The sequence below is a fragment of the Carcharhinus amblyrhynchos genome, chromosome 3, assembly GCF_965287045.1.
Source record: "Carcharhinus amblyrhynchos chromosome 3, sCarAmb.v2.hapA, whole genome shotgun sequence".
Classification (NCBI taxonomy): Eukaryota; Metazoa; Chordata; class Chondrichthyes; order Carcharhiniformes; family Carcharhinidae; genus Carcharhinus; species Carcharhinus amblyrhynchos.
Window position 1 is genome coordinate 76,864,866 of NC_137326.1, and position 18,933 is coordinate 76,883,798.

Consider the following 18,933-nt stretch of genomic DNA (forward strand, 5'->3'; position numbering starts at 1 on the left):
TCTGTCTCTATTCCCCTTATCTCTTTTTCTCAGTCCATCTCCCTCTCAATCTGTCTCCCTTTATCCCTCTATTCTCTAGCCCTGGTTCTCTCTCTCTCTCCTCCCCCCCGCTGTCTCTCTCTCTCTCTCTCTCTCCGCTCTCTGGGAGCCGGCCGGCCGGGCGGGAGGCGGCTGCCGCTGGCTGTGACTCCGGGCTCGGACCGCTGCCCGCGGCCGCTGTGATATTGGGTCCGCCTCGGCTTTGGCTCCACGCGGGAAGGAGGCCGCAGGCTTCCAGCCATCCAGGGTCAGCGCGACTCCGAGAGAATACCGCAGGAAAGAGCGAGGCTCCGAGTAAGTACAGGCCGCAGAGGGGAGAATGAGGAGGGTAAAAGGAGGAGAGAGGAGAGTGGGGGTGGGAAGGGGGGGAGGGGGGGGTGGGGAAGGGGGGGAGGGGGGGGTGGGGAAGGGGGGGAGGGGGGGGTGGAAGGGGGGGAGGGGGGGTGGGGGAGGGGTGGGGGGGTGGGGGGGGAAGGGGGGGAGGGGGGGTGGGGGAGGGGTGGGAGGGGGGGAGGGGGGGGTGGGGGAGGGGTGGGGGGGTGGGGGGGGAAGGGGGAGGGGGGGGAAGGAGGGGAGGGGTGGGGGGGAGGGGGAAGGGGGGGAAGGAGGAGGGGGTGGGGGGGAAGGGGGGGAAGGAGGAGGGGGTGGGCGAAGGGGGGGGAGGAGGAGGGGGTGGGGGAAGGGGGGGAAGGAGGAGGGGGTGGGGGGGAAGGAGGAGGGGGTGGGGGGGGAAGGAGGAGGGGGTGGGGGGGTAGGGGGTGGAGGGGGTGGGGGGGTAGGGGGTGGAGGGGGTGGGGGGGAAGGGGGAGGGGGGGAAGGGGTGGGGGTGGGGGGGAAGGGGGGGAAGGAGGAGGGGGTCGGGGTGGGGGGGAAGGGGGAGGGGGGAGGGGGTGGGGGGGAAGGGGGAGGGGGGAGGGGGTGGGGGGGAAGGGGGAGGGGGGAAGGGGGGGAAGGAGGAGGGGGTCGGGGTGGGGGGGAAGGGGGAGGGGGGGAAGGGGTGGGGGTGGGGGGGGAGGGGGTCGGGGTGGGGGGGAAGGGGGAGGGGGGGAAGGGGTGGGGGTGGGGGGGAAGGGGGAGGGGGGGAAGGGGGGGAAGGAGGAGGGGGTCGGGGTGGGGGGAAGGGGGAGGGGGGGAAGGGGTGGGGGTGGGGGGGAAGGGGGGGAAGGAGGAGGGGGTCGGGGTGGGGGGAAGGGGGAGGGGGGGAAGGGGGAGGGGGGGAAGGTGGAGGGGGTGGGGGAAGGAGGAGGGGGTGGGGGAAGGGGGGGAAGGAGGAGGGGGTGGGGGAAGGGGGGGAAGGAGGAGGGGGTGGGGGAAGGGGGGAACGAGGAGGGGGTGGGGGAAGGGAGAAGGAGGAGGGGGTGGGGGAAGGGGGGGAAGGAGGAGGGGGTGGGGGAAGGGGGGGAAGGAGGAGGGGGTGGGGGAAGGAGGTGGGGGTGGGGGGGAAGGGGGGGAAGGAGGAGGGGGTGGGGGAAGGGGGGGAAGGAGGAGGGGGTGGGGGAAGGAGGAGGGGGTGGGGGAAGGGGGGAAGGAGGGGGGGAAGGGGGTAAGGAGGAGGGGGGAAGGGGGTAAGGAGGAGGGGGGGAAGGAGGAGGGGGTGGGGGAAGGGGGGGAAGGAGGAGGGGGTGGGGGAAGGGGGGGAAGGAGGAGGGGGTGGGGGAAGGGGGGGAAGGAGGAGGGGGTGGGGGAAGGGGGGGAAGGAGGAGGGGGTGGGGGAACGGGGGGGAAGGAGGAGGGGGTGGGGGAAGGGGGGGAAGGAGGAGGGGGTGGGGGAAGGGGGGAAGGAGGAGGGGGTGGGGGAACGGGGTAAGGAGGAGGGGGGGAAGGAGGGGGGAAGGGGGTAAGGAGGAGGGGGGGAAGGAGGTGGGGGGAAGGGGGTAAGGAGGAGGGGGGGAAGGAGGGGGGAAGGGGGTAAGGAGGAGGGGGGGAAGGAGGAGGGGGTGGGGGAAGGGGGGAAGGAGGGGGGGGAAGGGGGTAAGGAGGAGGGGGGGAAGGAGGGGGGAAGGGGGTAAGGAGGAGGGGGGGAAGGAGGAGGGGGTGGGGGAAGGGGGGAAGGAGGAGGGGGTGGGGGAAGGGGGGGGAAGGAGGAGGGGGTGGGGGAAGGGGGGGGAAGGAGGAGGGGGTGGGGGAAGGGGGGGAAGGAGGAGGGGGTGGGGGAAGGGGGGGAAGGAAGAGGGGGTGGGGGAAGGGGGGAAGGACGAGGGGGTGGGGAAGGGGGGAAGGAGGAGGGGGTGGGGGAAGGGGGGAAGGAGGAGGGGGTGGGGGAAGGGGGGAAGGAGGAGGGGGTGGGGGAAGGGGGGAAGGAGGAGGGGGTGGGGGAAGGGGGGAAGGAGGAGGGGGTGGGGGTGGGGGAGGAGGGGGTGGGGGTGGGGGGGGAGGGGGGGGGAGGAGGGAAGGGGGTGGGGGTGGGGGGGGAAGAGGGAGGGGGGAAGGGGTGGGGGGAAGGGGAGGGGGGAAGGGGGTGGGGGTGGGGGGGGAATGGGGAGGGGGGGATGGAGGAGGGGGTGGGGGGAAGGGGGAGGGGGGGAAGGAGGTGGGGTGGGGGGGAAGGGGGAGGGGGAAGGAGGAGGGGGTGGGGGGAGCGGAAGGGGGTAGGGGGGAAGGAGGAGGGGGTGGGGGGAGGGGAATGGGGGTAGGGGGGAAGGAGGAGGGGGTGGGGGGAGGGGAAGGGGGGTCGGGGGGAAGGAGGAGGGGGTAGGGGGTGGGGGGTAGGGGGTGGGCAGGGGGTGGGGGGAAGGGGAGGGGAGGAGGGGAAGAGGGGAGGAGGGGAAGAGGGGAGGGGGAAGGGGAGGAGGAATAAAGGGGAGGGGAGGGGACGGGGTAAAGGGTTAGGGGAAGGGGTAAAGATATGGGGGCAAAAAGGTGAGGGGAGAGGGTAAAGGGGTGGGGGAGTAAAGGGCAGGAGGGGAGGTGCTGCAGAGGAGGAGGGCAAGGGAGTAAATGGGAGGAGGGGTGTGGGGTCAGGGTTAAAGGGGAGGGGAATTGGGCTAAAGGTGAGGGAGGGAGGGGGTTCGGGGGCAAGGGGGTCGTGGGTAAAGGGGAGGGGGGCAAGGGAGTCGAGGGTAAAGGGGGGAGACAAGGGGGTCAGTGGTAAAGGGGAGGGAGGCAACATCAGGGGTAAAGGGGAGGGGCCAGAGTGATCAGGGTAAAAGGGAGAGTGGTCATGGGTAAAGGGGAGAGGGTTCAGTGGGAAAGGGGAGGGAGGGAGGAGGGTCGAGGGAAAGGGGAGGAGTGGAGGGGAGGAAGGGTATTCGGGTAAAGGGGTGGGGAGAAGGTGTGGGGAGGAAGTAAAGGGGGAAGGGGGTCAGGGGAGGGAAGTCAAGGGAGGGGGGTTGGTCAGGGGAGGGGTGTCTGGAGAGAGGTAAAGGGGAGGGGAGTGCCAGGAAGAGGAGTTGGGGAGGGGGCAAAGGGGAGGTGGTGTTTGGGAAGGGGGTTCAAGGAGGTGGTAAAGGGGCAGAGAGCTAATGGGGACAGGGTAAAGGGGGGTTTGGGAGCATCAGAGGGGGTTAAGGGGAGGGTGGGTCAGAGGGGGTTATGGGGAGGGTGGGTCAGAGGGGATAAAGGGGAGAGTAGGTTGAGGGAAGAGGGTCAGAGGGAGGGTTAAATGAGATGTGGAGCTGAGGGAGAGGGTAAAGGAAAGCGGGTCAGAGAGGTGGTAAAGGGGTAGGGATTAAAAGGGACGGAGGTGAGGGGTGTCAAGAGGAGAGGGTAAAGGGAAGGTGGTGAGGGAGGGGGGTAAAGGGACCCTAATACTCTGAGGATATGTCTGATATAAAGGCAATAATATTCTAGTTATACTTACCAGATTGTAGGAGTAAAATAATGTGCATTTACATTGTGACTTATCACACCCTCAGCACTTTTCCAATGTGTTTCATAATTAATTGTCCTAAATGCAGTTACTGTTTCATGGAAAAATGTGATAGCTGTTTTCTACTCAAGGTCCCACCAACACACATGAAGTAAATGATCAATTATTCTGCTTTTTAATGGTATCAGTTGAGAAACATCAGCCAAAGAACTGACATTAATGATCCACTCATATGTTAATAACTTGAGTATGTCCACATGATAAGATCTGAGCACTGAGATCCAGACTGCCCATCTTTATTCTTGGAAATGCTTTGGAGAGCAAGGCTTGTGATTAGCACTGCTTTTGGCGGTGGCTTTCAGATGGCACACTGGATGCTTTTGAAGGCAAGGAGGTTGTTCTGCCCCAGTGTATGGAAACATCAATATAAAAACTGCATTGTCAATGGTTTAATATTCCTACTGGGAATTTCAGTCTCCTGGTGAGTATGGCACAGTCCAGCCAGTATGTGTTGCTGGTAAAGGCCCTTCTGATGACTTGTTGGTTATTCTGCTATCCAGAGTAACAACTCAGCAGGCCATTACTGTTGAAATCCTTTCAGCCTGTTTACAAATTGTGAGGGACTCCATGGACTATGGCGTTGTGAGCTCACAGATAAATTGACACATGGACACCTATTATTAGGCTCTGATTGGCTTTACGTCGGACATTTGGAAATACCGAGGATTTCTGTTACCTAATGCACTGTGATCAGAATTATGTGTCATAATAATGCCCTCAAGGTATTAGGACCATAATACAAACAACACTATTTGGTAATTTGCAAATGCAATCAGAGCAACATGTTTTCCAAAAACTGCATTTACGTTACAAACACCAGCTTTAGAAACAGTATTTTACTATTCATAGCATTGTTGTTAAAGCAAACACATACCTGAACTGCAGAGTCCAGTCAGCAGTAGTTCAGCAGCTGATCAACGCAGAATTAATGCTGAATTACTGGCACTGTTGTCACAGGTTTGGGTTTTTTTTAGTGGGCTCACTAATAGCGCGTTAAGTGTTCTTGTCTGTTTATTAGCAGAGAGGACCTGTGAATATGTGAAACCAAAAACATGAGCACTTAATCTAGGCTGATGCTCCAGTGCATTACTGAGGGAGTACTGTACTGCACTGTCAGAGGTGCCATCTTTCAGATGAGACATTAAACTAAGGTCCCGTCTGTCCTCTTGGTGGATTTATAAGATCCTGTGCTACAGTTTGAAGAAGAACAGGGGTGTTCTCCCTGGTATTCTAGATTAATATATATATCCTTCAACTAACACTGCTATAAACACATATGTCATTTATCTCATTGCTTTTTCTGGGATCTTGCCATGTACAAATTGGCAGTTGTGTTTGCAACAGTGACCAGTTCAAAACTTGCCAAAGTGCTTTGGACATTGTGAAGTTGCAAAAGTTGCTACATTAGAACAAATTCTTTATATGTTCATTAGCTGGTTAAGATTAAGTGCCTGCCACCAAAGGGGTTACTGATGTTCTCCCGCTCAGTGTCATGGGGTGACTGTAAAAGGAAGCTCAGTTACCACCATGTAACCTGCTGGAAACCCAGTTGCCATTAATTTAGGGGATGTATGTCTTTCTTGCTCCCGTCTCATGTGTGTTCGTACCCCACGCACAGTCTGTTCGTTATTGCACCTTAAGTGCGTAATCTTAAAGACTGAACTTTTCATTGTAGAACAAAGCTTTTTGTGAAGATGTCAGGTGTGAAAAGAAAAATCGAGGACAAAGACCCAGACTATGAGGATATCTTGGTCTGTCATCAGGAAAAACGATATAAAACAATTGAACATTCAGGTGAGGAAGTGCAAACTCTCCATTTTATTACTTCAGAAAGGAGATGTTTCCATTTTGTGCTCGCAGTTCAGTGGAAATTTCAGTGAACTAGTGAAATAAAAACAAAATGACTGGCTGTTCTGGAAAGGTGCCATTTGCTGTTTGATTTTCATACGGTGCGGTGAAGTCCAAGTGTCTATCCATTCGTCATGTATGAAACGTATCAGCAACTGGGAGGGCATCAGATTCAAGCTTGATGCCCTTCTCATTTAACATTCCGACATGTGGTTTCATAAGGTAGTGTTCTAGAGTGGAAACCAATTATCAGTGGAAGAGGGCTGAAGCCAATTGTATCTCTCCATTCATCAACTGATATCATTCAAGTTGGATGAACCTAATCTAAAAGTGACACATTAATAGGGGAACGGAAACCACATGATTCCAACACTTTATTTAAATGATGCAAAAACTTGAATTTCCAGTAACAATAGAGTGACAGACAGTGCCCCTGTTAGTGTTCGCAGTTTCCCTCTTTGATTCCCTCGTGTATGTACAATGGTGACCTAACATTATGCCATACAGATGTTGAAACGGTGAAATGTGCAGAGAAGATGTTATAGATTACACACTTTAAGTGGAAATCTTTCTGACGCCAACAGTCATAACTCCCACTGACGGGAGATCCATCTCTCAAACCTTCCCCCCCAAAGCAGCCTTAAAGTTAAAGTTTATTTATTGGTCACAAGTAGGCTTGTATTAACATTGCAGTGAAGTGTCATTCTTGATTCTCTATTGGTACTGCTAGTTTAGACTCTAGTTCCTCCACAGTCATTACATGCTCTTCCTCTTGTAATCTCATTGTATTGAAATTGGTACATATTTATGCCTCCTCTTCTAACCCATTTCCTGGGTGCACAAGGCAGACTTTCATCTGTTCCCATAGCTTGTTTTTCCTTGAACAAGTCGCTAGCCTGTTGACAGAGGCTTAAAGCTTGAGGGGTGCCATTCTGCATCAAGCATGGCTGATCAGGAATCTCAGGCTGATGTGACACACCTGAATTCTATTATAGCTACTTATCATTGGTCAAGGTGGAGTGGACTAGTGGTGGTTAGCCCAAAGATGTGCAGACCAGGTGAATTGGCTATGTTGCCCATTAACGTCCCAAGTTGTGTAGGTTAGGGGGATTAGCAGGATAAATACTCGGGGCTATGGGGATAAGACCTGGATGGGATGTCCTGTTGAAGAGTTGGTGCAGACTCGATGGTCCGAATGGCCTTCTTTTGCACTGTAGGGGTCCTATGATAGAAATTGTAAATGGGGAATTTTGGAATAAAGCATGAAATCAGGGGAACCTTCTCACTCAAATGTGAAATTGAGTTGAGCGTGAAGCAGACAGATGGGTCTGAGAGGCATTTCTGGAGAAGGATGGGACTGAAGAACATGGTGAAATGTGCAGAGATGGTGGCATAGACTACAGATTTAAAGTGGAAATCTTCCCAATGCCAACAGTCATAATTCCCAGATTGATGTCTCAAACTTCCCCTCCACACAGCAACTTTTCATGATTTTCTTTTGATGCTGCTAGTTCCTCCTCAGTTGTTACATGCTTTTCTTCTTGTAATCTCATTGTGTTGAAATTGATACATTTTTATGCCTCCTCTCCCAACCCATTCTTTCCCAGGAGGTCAAGACCATGGAAGCCCTCACTTTCCTCAGTCTTTTACTCTTACAACCTAAATGCTTTTAAGATAGAACAATTGAACTGAATTTAGAACAGCAGAACTAGAAAAACTTAGAACACAGAAGGGTGCCATTCAGCCTCTGTTGGCTCTTAGCTGGACCAATCCAATGCTAATTGTACCATCTGGCGTATTTTCCTTGTATCTTTCCCTGTTCCAGATATTTATTCAGTTTTCCTTTAAAATATGCCTTTTGCTTAACGTCTGTGGTAGGTAAAATGTTAGAATCCGTCATTAAGGAGGAAATTGCGAGGCATCTTGAAGGGAATTGCTTGATAGGGCAGACGCAACACGGTTTCATTAAAGGGAAGTCGTGTCTGACAAATTTACTGGAGTTCTATGAGGATGTGTCTAGGGCGGCGGATAGAGGAGAGCCGGTGGATGTGGTCTTTCTGGATTTTCAGAAGGCGTTTGATAAGGTACCTCACAAGAGGTTACTGCAGAAGGTCAGAGGACATGGAGTTGGGGGTAGGGTGTTAGCGTGGATAGAGGATTGGTTGTCAAATAGGAGGCAGAGAGTGGGGGTCAATGGGTGCTATTCGGATTGGCGGTTGGTGACTAGTGGGGTGCCCCAGGGGTCGGTGCTGGGGCCTCAGCTATTTACCATTTATATAGATGATCTGGAGGAGGGAACCGAGTGTAGGGTGTCGAAATTTGCTGATGACACCAAGATTGGGGGAAAGGCAAATTGTGCGGAGGGTGTGGAGAGTCTGCAGAAGGATCTAGATAGGCTGGGCGAATGGGCCAGGAAATGGCAAATGGAATTTAATGTTGGCAAGTGTGAGGTGGTCCACTTTGGTAGGAAGAATGGTAGGAAGGACTATTACTTACGTGGCGAAAAACTGCAGCAGGCGACAGTGCAGAGGGACCTCGGGGTCCTTGTGCATGAGTCGCAAAAACCCAGCCTGCAGGTGCAGCAGGTGGTCAGGAAGGCGAATGGGATGCTGGCCTTCATAGCGAAGGGGATTGAATATAAAAGTAGGGAGGTCTTGCTGCAGCTGTATAGGACATTGGTGAGGCCGCAGCTGGAGTACTGTGTGCAGTTTTGGGCGCCGCACCTGCGCAAGGATATTTTGGCCTTGGAGGGAGTGCAGAGGAGGTTTACTAGGCTGATACCGGAGTTGAGGGGGTTGAGCTATGAGGAGAGGCTGAATAAACTAGGCTTGTACTCGTTAGAGTTTAGAAGAATGAGGGGAGATCTCATTGAGACGTATAAGATGATGAATGGGATGGATAGGATAGAGGTGGAGAGACTCTTCCCGCTCAAAAAAGACAGTAGGACTAGGGGGCACAGCCTCAAGATAAAGGGGAGGCGGTTTAGAACGGAGTTGAGGAGGAACTTCTTCACTCAAAGGGTGGTGAATCTCTGGAATTCTCTGCCCGTTGAAGTGGTGGAGGCTGCCTCGCTAAATATTTTTAAGAAGCGGGTTGATGGGTTTTTGATAAGAGAGGGGATTAAGGGTTATGGGGAGAGGGCGGGAAAGTGGAACTGAGCCACGACAGATCAGCCATGATCTTATTGAATGGCGGGGCAGGCTCGAAGGGCCAGATGGCCTACTCCTGCTCCTATTTCTTATGTTCTTATTCCCTGCTCCTAACAACTTGCTATGCAAAGTATTTTCTCTTAACTTTACCCCTCACTCAGTTTGCAAAAACCTCCATCTCAGATTCCCCAGCCTTAGTCACTCGATCATCACCCTTTATAATTTTAGAAGAAACTCAATTAAGTCTCCTTTTAGCCTTCTCTACTTCATCTGAAATATTTTCAGTATCTCAGATTTCTGTATACCTGTAGAATTCCACTCCAGAATTATCCTGGTGAATCTATCCCTTTTACTCTCTATGGTTTTATCTTTATTTCTATAATGAAGCACTTAAAACTTCATACAGTCCCATGGAATTAACAATGTTTTGTATAAATTCGTTATTAGCCCTGTGTAGTTTTACACTGTGCTCCTATTTATAAAATCCAGAATACTGTTACTATTCATTGTGGTTTTCTATAAATATCCTCACACATTCATCCTTTCGCTGTATACTCCCATTCCTTGCTTTTCCTACCAAAAATGTTATCTTGTACTTATCTGCATTAAATTCTACCTGTTTGACCATGCATTAACCTATCTGCCGTTCTTAAGTCCTGCTCTTTGGTAAACCCTCTAATTTTCTGTTATCAGTAAATTTTGAGATTGTGCTGTCTTTACCAAAGTTCACGTCATTTGCACGAATAAAAGTGGACCCAGCTCTGACCCCAGGGTACAACACATCTGATCCATCTTCAGTCCAAATACCTCTTGATGGCCGTAACTCCTGCTTCCTGTCCTTCCTCTGGTTTTTCTATCCACATTATGTTTTCTCTGATATTATCCACCTGAACTTGTTTTAGTATTACAAAATATTCACTTAACTTTAACAGACCGCTCAAAAAATCAGGTCCATTCCTGTGCTGCACACCAATTTCCTCACACTCTTCTTCATGTTATCCCATCAATATTACCTTCTATTCCTTTCTTCCTCATGTGTTTTTCTAGCTTCCCTTAAATGCACGTACGCTATTCATTTCCATGTGCAAACAGGTTTCATATTCTAATTCTACACTCTGGATAAAGACATTTTTCCTGAATTCCTATTAGATTTATTAGTGACTATCCTGTATCATATCCCTTAGTATTGGTCGTCTCCATAGGTGGAAACATCGTCACACCAACTCGTTAAAATTATTCATAATCTCAAAAGTTTTCTATTTGGCATGACTCCACCTTTTCCTACAGAAAAGAACCTTACTCTGTTCATTCTTTCCTGATGGACACAGCTTCCCAATTCTGGTATAATTCTAATATACCAATACAATTCTGGTTTAATTCTTTCTAGCACCTTCTTCAGTTTATCTATATCCTCCATATAATGTGGAGGCCAATTGTTCACGATAATATTAGTGATCTAACCATGGTTCTGTATGACTTTAACATAATCTGTCTGCTTTTTAATTCTACATCGTTAGAAATTAATCCAAGTGCTTTGTTTGCTTTTTTATGGCTTTTTAATCTCAATTGCTACTTTTAGTGATCTGTGTATCTTACTCCAGCTCTCTCTGTTTCTCTATCCTATTTGGACACATTTTCCAAGGATAAGTCTTCCTTATTCTTTCTATAACAACTGTACTGCCTGACTTATCTGTGGTGAAGTATTAGCCAACTTCTTCCTTCTATAGTTTACAACAATACACTTTGTGAATTTGCACACTACTTGTTGGTGGAATAGGTAGAAGATTCTGTTTATATGTCTTGCAGCTGATTGGCCTAGTTTTCTGTCTTTTTAGTTGTCCAAATAACTTGAAAAGTAAGCTTCTTTATGCACCTAAGGGCAGCATGGTGGCACAATGATTAGCACTGCTGCCTGAACAGCGCCAGAGATCTGGGTTCAGTTCTGGTCTAGGGTGACTGACAGTTTGGGGTTTGCACATTCTCCTATGAGGGAGCGAGCTATCTTAGATCTGGTGTTGTGTAACGAGGCAGGTAGAATTAGGGATCTTATTGTGAGGGATCCTCTTGGGACGAGTGATCATTGTATGGTTCAATTTTTGATGCAGATGGAGGATGAGAAAGTAGGGTCCCAAACCTGTGTCCTCTGTTTGAACAGAAGGGAGTACGATAGGATGAGAGAGGAATTGGCAAATGTAGTAGGACGGCTGAGGAACAGTGGAGGATTTTTAAGGAGATCTTTTTCGGTACTCAGCGGAAATATATTCCGAGGGTAAAGGAGGAATGTAGGAGAAGGGATAACCAGCCGTGGTTATCTAAGGAAATAAAGGAGAGTATTAAATTAAAAGCTGATGCGTTCAGAGTGGCTAAAAGTAGTGGGCGTTTAGAAGATTGGGAAAAATTTAAAAATCAACAAAGAATGACTAAGAAGGTGATAAAGAAAGGAAAGATAGACTATGAAGTTAAACTAGCACTAAATATAAAAAAGGACAGTAAAAGTTATTTACAAATATATAAGAGAAGGCTGGCTAGAGTGAATGTTGGACCCTTAGAGGATGAGAGGGGGGATTTAGCAGTTGGAGATGAGGAAATGGCTGAGGCTTTAAATAAGTTTTTTGCCTCGGTCTTCACAGAGGAGGACACAAATAGTTTGCCGGATCTTAAAGATAGAAGGATGGTAGGAGTTGAGGGCCTGAATGCGATTACTGTCACTAGAGAGGTAGTGCTTGATAGACTAATGGGACTGAAGGTGGACAAGTCCCCAGGACCGGATGGAATGCATCCCAGGGCTCTGAAAGAAATGGCAGAGGTGATAGTGGATGCCTTAGTGATTATTTACCAAAATTCGCTGGATTCCAGGGAAGTGCCGGAAGATTGGAAAACTGCTAATGTTACGCTGCTGTTTAAAAAAAGTAGCAGACAAAAGGCAGGGAATTATATGCCGGTTAGTCTAACGTCTGTAGTTGGAAAAATGCTAGAATCCGTCATCAAAGAAGAAATAGCGAGGCACCTAGAAAAGAATGGTTTGATGGAGCAGACGCAGCACGGATTCGTTAAGGGGAAGTCATGTTTGATGAATTTATTGGATTTCTATGAGGATGTGACTAGTGCGGTAGACAGAAGGGAACCGGTGGATGTGGTGTTTTTAGATTTTCAAAAGGCGTTTGATAAGGTGCCTCATAAAAGGTTGCTACAGAAGGTTAGGGTGCACGGAGTTGGGGGTAAGGTGTTAGCGTGGATAGAGGATTAGTTGTCTAATAGGAAGCAGAGAGTTGGTATCAATGGGTGCTATTCTGGTTGGCGGTTGGTGACTAGTGGATTGCCGCAGGGATCAGTGCAGGGGCCTCAGCTATTTACCATTTATATAGATGATCTGGAGGAGGGGGCTGAGTGTAGGGTGACAAAATTTGCTGATGACACAAAGATGAGTGGAAAAGCAAATTGTGCGGAGGGTGTGGAAAGTCTGCAGGGGGATAGGCTAAGCGAGTGGGCGAGGACCTGGCAGATGGAGTATCATGTTAGCAAGTGTGAGGTTATCCACTTTGGCAGAAATAATAGTAGGAGGGATTATTATTTAAAAGGCGAAAAGCTGCAACATGTTACGGTGCAGAGGGACCTGGGGCTCCTTGTGCACGAGTCGCAAAAACCCAGTCTGCAAGTGCAGCAGGTGATCAAGAAGGCGAATGGAATGTTGGCCTTTATAGCGAGGGGGATAGAATATAAAAGCAGGGAGGTCTTGCTGCAACTGTACAGGGTGCTGGTGAGGCTGCAGCTGGAGTACTGTGTGCAGTTTTGGTCGCTGCACTTGTGCAAGGATATATTGGCCTTGGAGGGAGTGCAGAGGAGGTTCACTAGGCTGATACCGGAGATGAGAGGGTTGGACTATGAAGAGAGACTAAATAGACTGGGTCTGTACTCGTTGGAGTTTAGAAGGATCAGGGGGGATCTTATAGAGACATATAAGATAATGAAGGGGATGGATAGGATAGAGGTAGAGAGATTCTTCCCACTTAGAAAGGATAGCAGGACTAGAGGGCACAGCCTCAAGATAAGGGGGGGCAGTTTAGATCAGAGGTGAGGAGGAACTTCTTCACTCAAAGGGTGGTGAATCTCTGGAATTCTCTGCCTGTTGAAGTGGTGGAGGCTACCTCGTTAAATATATTTAAGTCACGGGTAGATAGGTTTTTGATAGACAAGGAAATTAAGGGTTATGGGGAGAAAGCGGGAAAGTGGAACTGATCCACTTCAGATCAGCCATGATCTTATTGAATGGCGGGGCAGGCTTGAAGGGCTAGATGGCCTACTCCTGCTCCTATTTCTTATGTTCTTATGTCCCTGTGTCAGTGTGGGTTTCCTCCAGGTGCTCACGTTTCCTCCCATAGTCCAAAGATGTGCAGGTTAGGTGGATTGGCCATGCTAAATTGCCCATTAGTGTCCCAAGGTGTGTAGTTTAGGTCGATTAGCCATGGTAAATGTGTGGGTTTACGGAGATAAGCCTGGGTAAGAAACTCTGCCTGAGAGCCAGTGCAGACTTGATGGGCGAAATGGTTTCCTCCTGCACTGTAGTGATTCTATGATTCTGTGTAGAATTTACAACACAAAAGCAGGTAATTTAGACAGCTCGTCTGAGCTGGTGTTTATACTGCACATGGGTTTCCTTCAAATCAATCTCTTTCATCTCAGCCTTTCAACTTGTCTTTTAATTTTGTTTTCTGTCATGTACTAATTTAGTTCCCTTTTGAAAAGCATCTAAGCTATTTGCCTCGACCGCTTCCCATTGTAACTCTTGTGCAATATCTTTTCAAGTGCCTTCTGAAGGGATTCTTAAATCTGTCACATTCCCGTTACCGATTAAATCTTCCACTTGTATGAAAAAGTAACTTTTAATATGCCAAAATTGAACTGGTGGACTGCTCCTGAGGAATGGTTATGAACGCTGTGAGATTTTATTTTTCTTTTGTTAGTGTGTGCAGCAGATCCTTTACTTGTTTCTCCAACCTTGCAGTCCTGCACTCTCCTGTTCAATTTTTAAAAATCCTTTTGTGAGATGTCAGCATTGTTGACTAGGCCAGCATTTGTTGCGCGTCCCTAATTGTCCTTGAGAAGGTGATAGTGAGCCACCTTCATAAACCTACTGTGGTGTAGGTATACTGTGAGGAACGAATTTCTGGGACTTTGACCTAACAACATATTTCCAAGTCAGCATAGTGTGTGGGAAGGGGAACTTACAGATAGTAGTATTCCCATGTACCTGCTGCCTTTGTCCTTATAGGTAGAAGCAGTTAGCAGTTGTGGGTTTGGAAGATGCTGTTGAAGCTGCCTTGGTGAGTTGCTGTAGCGGATCTTGTAGATCTTACACACTACTGTCACTGTGCAGTGATGGTGGAGGGAGTGAATGCTTATTGTGGTGGATGGGGTGCCAGTCAAGCAGTTTGTTTTGTCGTGGATGGTGTTGAGCTTCTTTAGTTTATCGAAGCTGTACTCATCCAGGCAAGTGGAAAGTATTCCATCACACTCCTGACTTGTGCCTTATACATGGCGGACAGGCTTTGGGGAATCAGGTGGTGAGTTACTTGCTGCAAGGTTTCTAGCCTCTGTCTTGTTCTTCTAGCCAGAGCGTTCAAATGGCTGGTCCAGTTCAGTTTCTAGTCAATGATAACCTCCAGAATGTTGATAATGGGGGATTCAGCGATGGTAATGCCATTGAATGTCATGGGAAGCTGGTTAGGTTCTCTCTTATCGGAGATGGTGATTGCTTGGCACTTGCATGGTGTGAATTTTCAGTTGCTGATACGACCCTTCCTTTTTTCAAATGTAATGAGCATTTTGACGAAGGAAAAGAATACTTGAAGTTGTTTCCTTTGGCCTTCCTCATCTGTGCTTAAGGTAAACATTATTCTTCTTCCTGAAGGATCCTCTATCTGGAAGCAGTTGTCCCTCAAGATTCTAGCTCATCCATTATCACCATCGAAAATCTGCTTGTTCTCCCACTGGCCATGGTTCCTAACTCTGAGCAGTGACTTATTTACTGGGATGACTTGCAAACAAGCAGGCATAACCATTCCTGAGGTCTCAAATGAGCCTGTTATTCTGACTTTGGCAAGTTCACTAGTTTAAAACTCTTTAGTTTAAAATTCTCTTGCATTGTTAGTGCAGTCATTCATCTGTTTGCTTGAATTCATTAATTATTGGACTACCAGAGCAAGATAAATTGCCTTAAGTTGAGTGAAATTCTTGTAGAAACGTGTCAGAAATTGAGTTCCCTTGATCTAACTCCCTGTGCCCAAGTAAATGTATTATAGTCCTGAGCTTTACAATGGGATTGTTTCTTTTGTTTGAACTGCAAATTTTGGTAACTGGAGTAGTGATTGTCATCAGTGGTGCTGGGGCTTCTAGGCCCCATGCTTAATATTTTGCAGCTGCAGCAGTTTTTGGACAATGAAATTGTTTGATGCTGTTTTGAGGATGAGGAAGGTGGGCTGAAAGGCCATTGTTATCTTTATCTCTCCAGAATTATTTCTCACCTCACTGAATGCACTGAAATAGTTCAGCAGTATTACCCCTTCTTCAGGCTGCTCCTCAGTATCTTTGTGCATCTTGTTTAATTTGGTATCCCAGGCAAAGTGTGTTTTTCAGTGCATTGTATAGGTGTACTTGGTCACCACTTTTGTCCTCTCTAACACGGCATGCTTGGCCAGTTTTCATAAGAACATAACATAAGAACATAAGAAATAGGAGCAGGAGTAGGCCATCTAGCCCTTCGAGCCTGCCCCGCCATTCAATAAGATCATGGCTGAGCTGTCGTGGCTCAGTTCCACATTCCCGCCCTCTCCCCATAACCCTTAATCCCCTCGCTTATCAAAAACCCATCAACCCGCGTCTTAAAAATACTTAGCGAGGTAGCCTCCACCACTTCAACGGGCAGAGAATTCCAGAGATTCACCACCCTTTGAGTGAAGAAGTTCCTCCTCAACTCCGTTCTAAACCGCACCCCCCCTTTATCTTGAGGCTGTGCCCCTAGTCCTACTGTCCTTTCTGAGCGAGAAGAGTCTCTCCACCTCTATCCTATCCATCCCATTCATCATCTTATATGTCTCAATGAGATCTCCCCTCATTCTTCTAAACTCTAACGAGTACAAGCCTAGTTTATTCAGCCTCTCCTCATAGCTCAACCCCCTCAACTCCGGTATCAGCCTAGTAAACCTCCTCTGCACTCCCTCCAAGGCCAAAATATCCTTGCGTAAGTGCGGCGACCAAAACTGCACACAGTACTCCAGCTGCGGCCTCACCAATGCCCTATACAGCTGCAGCAAGACCTCCCTACTTTTATATTCAATCCCCCTCGCTATGAAGGCCAGCATCCCATTAGCCTTCGTGACCACCTGCTGCACCTGCAGGCTGGGTTTTTGCGACTCATGCACAAGGACCCCGAGGTCCCTCTGCACCGTCGCCTGCTGCAGTTTTTTGCCACATAAGTAATAGTCCTTCCTACCATTCTTCCTACCAAAGTGGACCACCTCGCACTTGCCAACATTAAATTCCATTTGCCAGTTCCTGGCCCATTCGCCCAGCCTTTCTAGATCCTTCTGCAGACTCTCCACACCCTCCGCGCAATTTGCCGTTCTACCAATCTTGGAGTCATCAGCAAATTTCGACACCATACACTCGGTTCCCTCCTCCAGATCATCTATATAAATGGTAAATAGCTGAGGCCCCAGCACCGACCCCTGGGGCACTCCACTAGTCACGAACCGCCAATCCGAATAGCACCCATTAACCCCCACTCTCTGCCTCCTATTTGACAACCAATCCTCTATCCACGCTAACACCCTACCCCCAACTCCATGCCCCCTTACCTTCTGCAATAACCTCTTGTGAGGTACCTTGTCAAACGCCTTCTGAAAATCAAGAAAGACCACATCCACCGGCTCTCCTCTATCCACCGCCCTAGACACATCCTCATAGAACTCCAGTAAATTTGTCAGACACGACTTCCCCTTAACGAAACCGTGCTGCATCTGCTCTATCAAGCAATTCCCCTCGAGATGCCTCGCTATTTCCTCCTTGATGACGGATTCTAACATTTTACCTACAACAGACGTTAAACTAACCGGCCTATAATTCCCCGCCTTTTGCCTGCCACCCTTCTTAAACAACGGCATAACATTAGCCGGTTTCCAATCTTCCGGCACTTCCCCGGAATCCAGCGACGTTTGGAAAATAACCACCAAGGCATCCACTATCACCTCCACCATTTCTTTCAGAACCCTCGGATGCATTCCATCCGGTCCTGGGGACTTGTCCACAATCAGTCCCTCTAGTCTGTCGAGCACCGCCTCTCTAGTAACAATAATGTCATTCAGGCCCTCCAGTCCTACCACCTTTCCATCGCTAACACCCGGCAAATTATTCACGTCCTCCTCCATGAAGACCGAAACAAAAAAGTTATTCAAGACCTCAGCCATTTCCCCATCCCCTACCACTAAGTCCCCCCTCTCATCCTCTAAGGGTCCAATGTTCACCCTAGCCAGCCTCTTCCTTTTTATATATTTATAAAAACTCTTGCTATCCTTTTTTATATTAAGTGCTAGCCCAGCTTCATAGGTTATCCTACCCTTCTTTATCAATTTCTTTGTCAATCTTTGTTGACATTTAAACCTCTCCCAATCCTCTTCTCGCCCACTACTCTTAGCTACTCTAAACGCCTCCGCTTTTAATTTAACACTTTCCTTCACCTCCTTCGTTATCCACGGCTTATTACCTCTCCTCCTACGGTCCTTTTTAACCATCGGAATAAATTTCTGCTGAGCACCAAGAAAGATCTCCTTAAAGATCCTTCACTGCTCCTCAGCAGACCTACCTTCCAACGCGCTCCCCCAGTCAACATTCGCCAATTCTTCTCTCATCCTACCGTACTCCCCTCTGTTCAGACAAAGGACGCGTGTCCGGGATCCCACTTTCTCCTCCTCCATCTGCACCAGAAACTCCACCATACAATGATCACTCTCCCCAAGAGAATCCTTCACCGCAAGGTCCCTAATTCTACCCGCCTCATTACATAACACCAGATCCAAGATAGCTCGCTCCCTCGTCCAGGCAGCAGCAGGCGCACGGCGGTCTGGATCATCTGGGAGCTGATGGTGCTGTGCTTGTTGTAATGGGCCAGGTGGGAAGTCTCACTTGCGATGTGCCCGAAGATGTCACTGATGAACGAGTTCATGATGCTCATGGTCTTGGAGATGATGCCGGTGTCGAGGTGAACCTGCTTCATTACTTTGCAGATGTAGATGGAGTAACTCTCCTTCCTGGACCACCACTTGCTGCTTTTCGCTGACGCCTTCTTCTGGGCTTTCATGGCACACTTCTTGGAATCTTATACTTTATTTTCTTCAGGCATGATGAATGCAGAATGCTGTTGTCAAAATGTGCTCTTAGTCCTCAGCTGGACTTAGGCTGTGGTTAGGAAGTCAGCCAGGTCACTACCTAGTGAACACCCACCTCCTCTTAATTTTTACCTGCAGGTTACATCTGATATTGCCAGAGAGGGTGGGGGAAGGCATAAAATCATTCTCTTTGGCAGCATATTATGATTAGAACAATCCATCTGATTGCTCTTTGTTCCAGTCTGATGGACCTATCTTTCTGATTAGCCATCATTGACAGAATTAACTTGATTCCCTTGCATGTAAGTAACTGCTTTTTTGAATAATAACTGAATTTCAGCCAGTCATTGCTGTTTTGCTTGCAAACATGAGGTGCTTTTGGGTGTGTCACCTCCAAGACCAGATTTTCAGGTGTGACTCTATGTGGCGTGACTGTTGTGGAGGCACTCAGCTTTAAATTATAAGGAGGTGATGATATCATGGTATTGTCTCTGGACTAGTAATCTAGAGACCCAGGGTAATGCTCTCGAGAATCAGATTTGCATCCCACCATTACAGCTGGTGGAATTTAAAATTCAATTAATTTTTGACGTAGAAAAGTTGGTGGAGTGGGTACTTCGGTGACGGATGAAGTTCAGTGTGGGAAGTA

At 49.0% G+C, this 18,933-nt stretch overlaps 1 protein-coding gene across 5 annotated transcripts in view; it reads left to right on the top strand.

Moving 5' to 3' along the window:
* The first annotated feature begins 6 nt into the window (after positions 1 to 6).
* The window catches only part of yeats2 (YEATS domain containing 2), a 141,910-nt gene continuing 122,983 nt past the window's right edge, over positions 7 to 18,933 (top strand). For all 5 annotated transcript variants that reach the window (XM_080185391.1, XM_080185393.1, XM_080185394.1 and 2 more), the window contains exons 1-2: positions 7 to 333; positions 5,583 to 5,701. In XM_080185391.1, coding sequence (XP_080041517.1) covers positions 5,602 to 5,701 — 100 coding nt within the window. In that variant the 5' untranslated portion in view covers positions 7 to 333; positions 5,583 to 5,601. The remainder of the gene's footprint in view (positions 334 to 5,582; positions 5,702 to 18,933) is intronic.